At 39.3% G+C, this 12,081-nt stretch overlaps 1 protein-coding gene across 1 annotated transcript in view; it reads left to right on the forward strand.

Annotated features, from left to right (window-relative positions):
- Positions 1 to 7,775: 7,775 nt before the first annotated feature.
- The window catches only part of ppp2r2bb (protein phosphatase 2, regulatory subunit B, beta b), an 89,510-nt gene continuing 85,204 nt past the window's right edge, over positions 7,776 to 12,081 (forward strand). The window contains exon 1 of the mRNA XM_017721250.2: positions 7,776 to 8,148. Coding sequence (XP_017576739.1) covers positions 8,070 to 8,148 — 79 coding nt within the window. The 5' untranslated portion in view covers positions 7,776 to 8,069. The remainder of the gene's footprint in view (positions 8,149 to 12,081) is intronic.

A 12,081-nucleotide genomic window follows, 5' to 3' on the forward strand; every position in this document is an offset into this window, starting at 1 on the left:
TGGCAAAACTTCAAAATCAGGTGTGATTGGCATTTAAAAAACAACAACAGCAAAAAAGTTTTATTTATTCATTTAAATTTTATTTCATTCATTATTTCACTCTATGACATGTTTGTCGAGATGTAGCAGCAGAATTTAAATACAGCATGACTGCACTTTTATAAAATAATTGGTATGGAGCAAAGATCTGCCATTTCCTTGAATCTTGGCCAATTCTGATCCTGCATCAACTGAAAATCAAATTTATTTTAAAGTTCATCAAAACAGGACACAGAGTTTTTCAAATTGTAGAAAAGGGGACTAAATGCTTGGATTAGCATTTCAAAGAAAAGAAAAGAAAATATAACATTTAGTTCTATAAGGTTACAAGTGCAGTAAAATAAATAAAATGCAGATATTTTAACACAACCCAGCATCACCTAAACTGTCTGCTCTTCTGGAGTAAAATATGACATCAAATATTAGTTTTAAATATCGGATAAACCTAAACATCTGTTCAGTTTTGAAATGCAATTATCTGCCAACATTGTTATGCTTTAGATAGCATCATTCTAGATCTTTAGTAACTCAAATTGTAAGGCAAACTAATTAGTTGCTCTGTTTGATTATCCTCAAAAGTGAATGCTTACATGTTAAGTCCTTTAGCATGATAAATGATAATAACATTATAATTATAACATCTTTCTATTGAACATGGTAATTTTCCATTATAAACATGTTTGCTGTTACTTCTAAGAAATTTTAGATGCTAACTAACTTCAGCATCTTTGCTGTTTTATTACCTTTTCTATCCCATTACTGTTATAAAATACTAACAATAAAACTGCATATACTAAATATTTCTAGTTCATACAGTCCTAACTATTTAGTGAATCTGACATAAAAACAAAGAACAATCTGTAAAAGCAATTATGAAAACACAATCAATTACGTTGTATATCCAGCCACACTAACCTAAAATACGCGCATAAAACTAGGTTAAAATAGCGTAGCGCAATGTACCAAGTGCAATATCTTGCTTTATCAGAAAGAGGTGTAAAAAAGGAGGGGGAGTCAGGTGTTGAGAGTAGTTTGGTGGAGTGATTTTCTAATATATATGGCCATCCAAACTCATTAGTATTCTTTCTTATTCTATCGGGTATACAGTGGTATGCAAAAATTTTAACACTCCTGGTCAAATGACATGTTTTGTTGATTTTCTAAGTGTAAAAAAGTTAACACATGCTCTACTGGGAACAAACTTAAATATGACATTTTTCTGCCAATTTTAGTGCACAGGTTGTATTTTTTTGGTGAATTTAGCACAACATAAAGCCTTTTGCACCGGCCAGATTTTATGTTTTATTTTTCCCCAATATGTTAAATTCAGCAAATAAACAGTAATCATGCATTAAAATGCACAGAAATGTTTTCTGTAGAGAATGTGTTTTTTTCACTTAGAAAATCTACCAACATGTCATTTGACCAGTGGTCAATCTTTTACATAAGACTGTATACAATGTAATTTGTGTTTTGTGTTGCCGGTGCTGTAGAACTCTGGTGGACAAGCCAAGTTTTAATAGCTTGTGAATGTGTTTTGTTATTTATTATTTTTAGAATTATTGCTATTGTTATTAAAAAAATCAACAAAAGTATATGATATATGAACATTTGGTATATGACTGTATATGGTTTGGAATAATAAACACAAGTTGTGTATTATCTCATAATTTATTACTGTAACTGTACATTTTTTACTGAGAATGTGGCACTGAACTACAGAAATATTCAAACACAAGCAGTGAAATATTGTATTCTGTCTTCATTACAATATAGCATATAACATATTTTGGAAATTGACAGCATGGGACACAATATATTTAGAAGTTGGATGGGGGGTGGGGGGTGGGGGGGTGGCACCCAAGTAGAGCATGTGTGAGTTTAAGTTTGTTTAAAGTGGTTTTATTTATACATTTTGTGTGTACACAAGAGCTATTGAATACGTTTTGGACAATATTTTTTTGAGGTGGGGGTAGGGGTACAACTTTTAATTGAATACATTTTGTTAAGGTCATGGAGGAAGTATTGTGACACACACATTCTCGCAAATAGATTTACATACGATACTGCTACTTATTTACACTACAGCTGAGTATGTGAATAAAAAATTCCATCTATGATACATATGTGTCTGAATATGTAGAGCAGGTAAGGTAAATGGAGTGGGCTCCAACGACACTGTAAGCACAATGTCTGCCCCCAGATTGGTAAACTGTGACCTAGACACAATCACCCACACACACCCACATGCCACAAACCATTGAATCAATCAGGCTGTAATCACAACACTGTTACTAATATGCTGTGTTTCTGTGCCCCCCCCATAAGAAATAATGTGAAAATTATGTAATAAATGCAACTGTGCTGTTCCTCCTATGCATTTTGTTGGGTGGACTGTAACTAGTGGTATAAATATGCATGTGTGAGTGATTTATATGCATCATTTCATTTACGGCATTTGGCTGACACTCTTATCCAGAGCGACTTACAATTTGATCATTTTTACACAATCGGCCTGACCGCCGATTGGACTGTGGGAGGAAACCGGAGAACCCTGAGGAAACCCAAGCAGACACGGGGAGAACATGCAAACTCCACACAGAGAGGACCCCGGTCGCCCGGCTGGGGAATCGAACCCAGGCCCTCCTTGCTGTGAGGCGACAGCGCTACCCACCACGCCACCGTGCCGCCATTTCTATGTCTTAAAGGAACTGTGTGGCTATAAATCCAATTTACACATTTACAATTATGCTTCTTTAGTTTAGAATTGTAGCTACAAGCTATATTGTAGCTACTGTTGCTACCGAACACTAAAACTCAGTATTCACCAAAATACCTCAAAAATACATCATCAAAGTCTCTCTCAAGCTGCTCAAACCGCATCCAGGTCTTAAATGGTCGCACAGACTTCTCAGATTGGTTTAGGACGCATTATGAATTACTGTGAACTATAAAAATGAACAGAACATTGTTATGTAGTTGAAACAGCCACTTTTCAACAAGGTGTGTGTTCAAAACCACCTCAGGAGCAGGAGTGCTGATCTACAAACCGTTTTTGTGACAGTGTGACAAGATCAGTCCTGTCATTTGTGACTGTCTTGTGAGTATAAGCCCCGGCACTGTCTGGAATAGCTATGACAATTTTATAGTTCATAAGAAGTCATACTCTGTCCTAAACACATCAACTAGCCTGTATGACCTTAATTAAGCTTAAGCGGGTTGAGAGAGATTTAGATGTATTTTTATGAAAACAATATAGGCCATTTGGCTGAGTTCTAGTGTTTGTTAGCATCCCAGCACCACTTATCCACTAAAAAAGCAAACTCCATGTCTGGACTCCAAACATTTCTTGGTTGACTGACTACATATAGGGTAAGTGGAAAATTGTGCACATTTGTTTTTTTTTTTACCAAACTATTCCTTTAAGAATAACTGTCACCACACACATTCACACCAGGCACTCTTCATGCGCGCCCCACATGAAAATTAACGTGTGTGTTCAGCTCATTACGTTATGGTGGCATAGAAGAAGAGGATGTCAGGCCATTATGCTGATCTACACCAGAGAGGCACAGATGGCCCCCTTTACTAACCCACCCCCCCAGGCACCTGCTATTGATTCTGCAGTGGCCGTCAAAAACATAATTACATAAGGGACTTATTACAACAAAAAGAATCCAGACATGAGGATTCAGTAGCAGCTGCAGCATATCCTGCAGAACCTCCTGTTTAGCTACATTAGTCCAAGTGCAAATTGACCGTTAATCTGTACAAGAGCTGCGAATCGTATTTTATGCATGATTGCTGCAGTCCCTGCAGACTAGATCTCCCACTTTATTCTCTGTCTTTAAGTGGAAATAAGACCAGCGTGAAACGCTGCCCCTCAGAAATGACCTCATCAAAACGATGCTGACATCATTCTCGTCTGCGAGACAGATAGGTTGAGTGGTTTTGAATGGCAGGCGGTGGAATTGGAAGGCATGTTGATCAACATGTACAGAGCAGTCCATAAGTAATTAAACAGCCAGAAAATTTCTGTTGTGGCTCTGTACTCCAGTACATTGGACATACAATGAAACATAGACAACAGGGTTAATATTGCCCACTTCTCAAGGGCCACAATTGATGTAATCTTAAATAAAAGCTTAATGTTTCGTACTTAGCTGCTAAAAAGGGTGTAACCTTGCCAATACGGCATCAAAAAATCTAAAAATATGTAAATGTAAAACTATATTGCTGTTACACCCATCACCCCTTGTAAAGTAGGTAGGGAGAGGGAGGAGCTTATGCACCTACACAACCACAATCAAATGTTTTTTTCCTTTTTTGCTTATAAATCATAGCAGGGGTTCCCACCTTTTTCAAGTTGTGGCCCACACAACCGACCACAAAAGCTTTTGTGATCTACGAGGAGATTTGTCCAACTCAGTCTCTAAAATTCAAGGAACTAACACAGTAATCAATATCAAACATCACTTGACTGTATAATCACGCAACATAATAAACATAAAAACCCCCAAAACTTTTCAAGTAGCGATGCTTTATAACTAATATAACTATACTTAGCCATCTATGTTAGCTACATCTATATGTATTTTTTATTAGTGGCTTGGTTAAATGTCTAAAAATGATGTGTACTGTATGTCTATGTATGTCCATCGTAATGAAGTTTTGCAGTTTAAAGAAAACAACGATCCTCTCCACCATGGCCCACAGGCTGTAAAGCACATAATTAATGGGTTGTGATTTTGGAGGCTAATTTTGTTCGAATGCTAACAAAAGAACATTGTAGAAACAACACACAAAATTCTGAATATTCTCATTTCTTTACAGCCAAAATGGATGATGGCTATTCTGTGAGCTGGTTTTTAATAGCCTTTAAAGAAAGAAACTAATCTACTTGCCACAGTTGTAACACAAAAAGGGACAATATGAATTTGTGAACCAAACATCAGTTGGCTGCATGAATCAAATAAAATGCCGCATTGAAGGTAAAAGGCAGCTCTCTATTCAGCACAATGAGTCATGCATAATTACACTATGACATGTTTGTGTCGAGGTGTAGCAGCAGAATTTAAACACAGCGTGAGTGCACTGACCTGCCTCGTTGTTCTTTTTCTTTTTTTTTTTTACATAAAATGAACAACACAGGGGCGGCACGGTGGCACCCCCCCCGCGACCCTGAGGGAGAAGCGGCTTAGAAAATGGATGGATGGAGGGATGAACAACACAGATCTGCCAAAATAAATGTCAATGTCAATGTCAATTTTATTTCTAGAGCACATTTAAAAACAACAAAGTGCTTTACAAGTTTAAAATTAAGCAATAAATCCAAAGGTCAATAAAATAACAAGAATAAAACATAATATAAAGCAACAAATACAATAAATAGAATACACTAAAATGAGATCAGAGACAGAAACAAAGAACCTGAAAGCTCAGACTAAACTTGAATTAAAAGCTACGGTAAACAGATTTTGTTTTTAAGGAGGATTTAAAAGACTGTGTAGACTCTGAAGTACTGGAAAGAATAATTTTAATAAAATAATTGGTATGGAGCAAAGCTCTGCCATTTCCTTGAATCTTGGCCAATTCTGATCCTGCATCAACTAAAAAAATCTTTCCCTCAGAACTGAAAATTGTATCAAACCTGAAAACTTGCAGTTGATGTCAGATTCCATGACATCACATTTCACGATACTCTTGTTTTTGCTTTCAGTCCTGTTTTTAATCAATAAAATGCAGTTTCTTAGGTATTTGGTTGGCTCTCAGAAACGAAGAAGCTTCTGTACTGTTCAGGATTTATTTTATCCTGCTACTGCTGTTGGCTGCTCCATCACTGATACAGACAAGTGAGTCACTTCCACTGGAAGCCATAAGCTGTTTCAGGTGCACGATGACCAGTTCCTTCTGATATTTTATATTGCATCTGGTACAGCTTAGACTTCATCCCATTTGTCCACAAGGCAGTGCACACGCTTGCTTATGCAATGTTTACGTTTTTCTAAGGTTTCCAACGGGTTTGTGGTAAGGTCATGTTGTGTATTCATCTCTTTGCTACCATGCATACAGATACATCCACTACAGTGTTCTTAATCCTTTTAACAGTTTTTCTTCATGGCTGAAATTATTATATCATCACCCACTACTGTGGTATTTCATGGGCTGCCAGGTGGTGCTCAAAATGCTCAAAAATGTAGCAACAGTAAATTGTGACACATCAAATGCTTTGGCTATGTCTCGGTTTGATTTATTCTTGTTTTTAACTCATGATGGCTTGCTTTACTGCCAATGCATTGCCTTAAGTATTCAAACACAGATACTACAGAGTGAGCTCCACATGCAGTTTTTACATCTAGGTTCAATTCTGGAGCTTTAGCTCTCCCATGTACATGTAGTCATATACAGCTGCACAAGAATCCACTGAGCAGGCAGTTGTGTAACCACATCTGGCCACCAAAAATGAAAGCACTGTGGACAAAACATTCTTACATGATACACTTTGTGGTCTTTGTTTCATTTTATTTCAAATGTAATAAAGAGCCATGGCAACGTGTGCACCATATAGCTGTGAGCTTAGTAGGAAATGTCCTTACGAGCTGTACAACATAATAAAAATGCTCACATTTTTAGCCTATTTGAAACTGGCAAATTAAAAAAGGCAAATTCTTAGCAAGGTGCTTCTCTGAGACTTGTTTGAAACCTCGTTTTAAATACACATAAAACAGAAACCCTGCTGTGCTATGCCCCAGTTACCCACAGGCCTGGTTTGGATAGGCCTAAACGAAATTTATTTTAAATTATTCAGACTGTAGAGGTCTCCGTGCCCTCATAACCTACATATCAGCTGTATGTAATTTTAATGTGTCAGCAGGGCTTCACTTGGTCTTCACTTAGTTGGTGTACAGTTGTCAGTGACCTCAAACCTCTCACACAACACCTGAAGCTGCTAATTCGATGTAGCAGCAGTTAAGAGTCCCCTTGAAATGGCTCCATTCGCACTTCCCACCATTGCCACCTCCCTCGTGCCCCCACTGGTGATGATTTTAGGCCAATTTGTTGGCTGAAGACTTGATAAACGCCTGTCAAATACGAATAATGTACTTTAACAATGTAACATCGACAGATTACAATCATTTTCGCGATGAAATATCGCACTCTACCATTAGGAACATCTTCGAATGAACATACATTTTCTCGCAACTCGACTGTAGCAAGTTCTGTTGTCACACTTTGTGCTTTCTGAGTGTCCGTTAATCAGTATCAGGCTCACTCGCTGAACCGAACCGAATGGGGATAAAGTTGATAAATCAGTACATTATTTAATCAGACGTAAGGTAAATCGAATCGGACTATTGGAAAGAACCGGTTCAGTAAACAGAACCAAACTTCCTATATCTAAAAGAAAGGAGTTCGAAGGTATCGGTTCGCAAGCTGATTCAAACCTCCCATCATTGAATGGAAGGAGAACGAAAGTGTCGGTTCACAAACTGAATGAAACTTCCCATCACTAAAAGGAACAAGTTCGAAAGAATCGGTTCGGGAGGCTGAATCAATCTCCTCATCACTAAATGAGCGAGGTTGAACGAGTCGGTTCAGTAAACTGAATCAAACTTTCCATCGCTGACTGGAACGAGTTCGCAAGAATCGGTTCATCAAACTGAATATAACTTCTCATCACTGTTTCCCGCCCTTTCCCCCCTCGCGGGTCCCGCCCTTCCCCCCCTCGACCCTAAGCCCCTCCCACCAGACTTCTGCAACACGACCACATCTTCGTCCTGCTGCTGGCGGCGGCGGAGGGGAGACAGCATGGTGAGCCACACAGACGTGACGCGACCGTTGCCCGTGTCCCCTGGTCGAGAAAGCCCCGAGCGGAGGGTGCGCGTTTCTGGCGTCAGCCGAGCCTGAGAGGGGATGCTGCCGTGCTAGCGGACCGCTAGACCCCGCCGCCGCTCACTTCTGCTTACACACGGCTCCGTCCGGAGAGTGCTACCGCGGACCTCAGAGTGATGCGCAGACGGTGAAGAAAGATGAAATGCTTCTCCCGGTACCTGCCTTACCTCTTCAGACCTCCGAGTACCATCCTCTCCTCGAGTTGTCACACGGAAGGTAAGCACTTGTCGACTTGGCAGCTCCGTGTTTATGTGCACAGCTAGGTGTGTTTCTGTGGGAGAAGTAGCGGACTGCTGACAGAAAAACAACACACTTCGGTGTGACAGTGACACCACAGCGTTTCCCCTAAAGACTAACTGAGCCCCGTCTGGTCTGGCTCTAAAATCGCCACTCTGACATTTGAAACTCCAGCATCATATCGGGGCCACAGACGTTTTCTCGCCTTCTCATTACATTATTAAAGGGCCCATATTGGACATGTTTGTGTCATTTTTTACGTTTATTTTTGTGGTTTTATCTTCCAAAAACAACCATAAGTCGTTTTGCACAACCATTTTCCGCCACTCTTCATCCTTTAGAATAAAACTGGCTTGTTTTTGTCACCGTGCTTTCAAGAGCGACATGTGTAAATGACCTCTGATCTGATTGGCTGCTCTGTACTGCTTCATTCAAACAGCGCTCAGAGGTGAAACACTCTTTATAACTTCAGCGTGAATGGGCGGGGCTAAACTGCCGTAGGCGGAATAGAAGCATATATGTCGGATATTGGGATCATGTTGGTTTTGTAAGGTGTTTGTTCATAAAAATGTCAGCAGCAAAAAGAGATTTAGATTTGGTGTTTCAAGGCGATATTCGATGGCATACTCTGGAAGGGCAGGGTGTTTACTAGACGCTGGGCAGCTGTGCTAAAATATTATTTAATGACTCGTACTGCATTTGTATGTAGAGACGATTGTTATATTTCTCTGTAATGCTAAACTAGGTCCCAGTTTTACATTTTATAACTGTGCATCAGGATCAGCAGGTTATGGATATGAAAAATAATCACTCTCAAAATTCTCCTGCAATTCAGATAGTGGTGCAGGCATGTGTGAGACATTACAAGAACAATGAATTCAAGTGGATTTAAAATGGACTGGTTTTGCTGCTTTGATTCTCTATATGGGACTGTATGGTTGACTACTATATCAGATTCTCATTTTACAAAAGCAAAATCGTGGTACAGGCCCTTTAATATTCCATCATCTGGTGCTGAACAGCATAAGACGCCCTGCTCCTGTATAGTGACTGCTGTTTTATGCCAAAAGCACAAGTTTGTAAGCTATTCACATGGTCTGCATTTTATATTTTAGTTCTAAAAGGCTTGAAACATTATGAAACTTGATTACACCCAGTCTAACAGCCACAGACATTTGAACTGCTCACATGTAGTTTTTTCTGCTGTGGAAAATAAACTGTTGTCACTCACCCTTCATAGTGGAAAACTGAAGCGGAATCAGTTTTAATTCCCTGCATGTTGCTCCAAGGCAGAAGGGTTGCTGAACTGGGTTGAAAGACAGGGCAGGGCCTGTGCCATAAATTTCAGGGACACCTAGGGAACTGTTTAATGTCTAGGCCTACATTAGGTGCCTCTAGAACAAACATGATCCCTGGCTTAACTTAAAACCTTTAAACCAAGTCTTACCATATGTATGAATTATGCAGTTGGCAGGATTGTGTGCATTATGGATGGAGAACTGGGAACTGTATGTGCGATTGATTTATGGTTACATAACTTAGACAGACAAAAAAAGAGCAACACAGTGTTGTGAAAAAAGCTGTTGTGTTAAGTGTCTACTAGTGACAAACTGACAGTAGCAAGGACTTGACAGATTGGCAAGGACTTAGATTGAGATTTGATTGACGTGTTCCCTCACGCATTCTCTTGCTTTATTCCCCCCTCTCTGTCTCTCAGCTTGGATGCACCTGTAAAGCCAAATGTACTGCAAACATGTCATTGTGGTGTATTCAAAGCAATGTTGACAAGCTCAGTGATTTTATATAAGCTCATGTACAAGGGAAGTCCTCAGCCGTCCCACATGCCTGCTATTAGTAATTGTAATGTTTTGAGGGTGTCGATCTATTCGGTTTAAATGAACTTGAATAAATTACATTGTTAAATACTTTTGCAGCAGGCCTTTGATTAACATACTGATTTACATATTTTAATGAAATTCCAAGAGCTGTAATTTACTGTAATTACTCTGTAATTGCATCCGAAAGGTTTTGGTTGGCGGATGCATCAGTTGTGAATCCATGGCTTGTCCTTGTCTACCATGATGACCTGTGTGTGTCTAAGCTCAGATGTTGGCCAGAAAACACTGCAAATGTCAATGGCAAAAGGATTTGTTGTGCTCCCCCTAGTGTATCGGGGAGTGAGTAAATGCTATTACAGTAAAAGGCTAGAGGACGGGCCACTTTACCCAGAGTAGAATGCAGCTATGTCTCTCATGGGCATGGTTGGTATGATTTTTTATGTTCTGCTCTTGGGTCACTAGTTTGTAAATGCAGCTGTGCAGTCACTTTGCATGCTGAATGCACAGTGTGTGTGCGTCTGCATGTGGTGGGGGTTTGCAGCACTGATGGGGAGGGTTTTTTGAAGACTGAAATGTTTCCAGTTGTTTTCAATGGGACAGATGTGTTTTGTGTTCTGGGCGCCTCCCCTGTCATGTGCCCTGTATGGCCGTGTTTTGTGGAGTGGATTGCTCCAATTGCCCAGCACTGGTGTTGCACAAAAATATAGCGGCATGCCAAAGAATACACCTGAAAATACGTTTAAATGATTGAATAGCTGAGGCTGCTTCTTCAGACAAGCTAACAGAACTAACAGAGCTAACAAGTTTCATATAACGTTGGATGCTGATGAGGACTGTGTGTCTTCTATACAATGTATTTTCTTCTCAGGGGACCATGTGCCAACTTGTTATTTGTATAAATATATTTTGATTGTTTCTGGATCTAGCTAACATCAGCCAAAGTAGTTAACCTAGGTAGCGATAAAGCTGCGCTACATTTAGCTTATCATCCTTGTCCTTGGCAACACACAGCCACTTGCCTTTTGATGTAGCAAAGCATATCATACATACTACATACAAATCGTGATTTCAGTATTCGAATACTGGCATCTCAAACACTTAAAGTGCCCGTGCACATCCTTACTTGCTGGCACAGCTGGCATCTTATCAGTACAGCAGTTAAGACTTCAGGTAAAATTTTTTTTTTTTTTTTTTTTTTTTTTTTTTTTTTTTTTTTTTTTTTTTTTTATCTGTCGTTACCATGCTAATACTTTGGCTAATTTTAAATGGCCAGTTAGTTATTGCCAGCTGTTGCAACAGGGAGACGTGCAGCCCAACACAGTAGCGTCAACCCCCATGAAAATAAAAACAGTGCAGTGCACCTCGCTTTTTTCCGCATCCAGAAAAAACACACTATGCCTTTATTGCTGCCTGTGAAGGACAGTATGTAGTTCTCTCACCACTCCTGGCTGTGATTTTAACCCATGTTTTTCTTTCAAATGTGCTTGTACATAACTTGCTATCTTTTCTTTCTCTTTAGCTTAAAAATCCTGTGCTATGATTGCAAAATGTTTAATAAAGCATTATAATGCATTGAACACCACATTGCTCAAATAGGCTCTGCATGAGAGCCAGTCAACATCTGGCTGCAGAAGCTATGTTTAAAAAGGCCAAATGTAAACCTGCTGTGTCTTGATTGGACGATGATCCGTTCACCATAACCGAATCACAGTGTTCAGTTGTTAACGCCAAGCGTAAACAAAACCTAATATCCTTTGCCAATTATACTTGTGCACAAGGAAACCACCTTAAAACAAACTGCACACAATAATGAAAAATGGCTAGTATTCTGAGCTGTTTAGTCTAATATTTCTGTTGAAATGAGTTTGCGACAAATGTGTAGGTGGTCTTGATTGCAAAATTTATTTTAAGGTGATCATGTAGAATAAAAAGCATTTTTTGATACACAGGCCTATGAAAACCTACTAACAAAGATAACACTATGAGTACACTAACGGATTAGTTTAATGTCTAAAATGATCAGGAGCCACCAGTGAGTCCAGGCTTCCTTTCCTCACTCCTATAGCTTAAGAAT

Source organism: Pygocentrus nattereri, chromosome 16 (genome assembly GCF_015220715.1).
Source record: "Pygocentrus nattereri isolate fPygNat1 chromosome 16, fPygNat1.pri, whole genome shotgun sequence".
In the NCBI taxonomy this organism is placed as follows: Eukaryota; Metazoa; Chordata; class Actinopteri; order Characiformes; family Serrasalmidae; genus Pygocentrus; species Pygocentrus nattereri.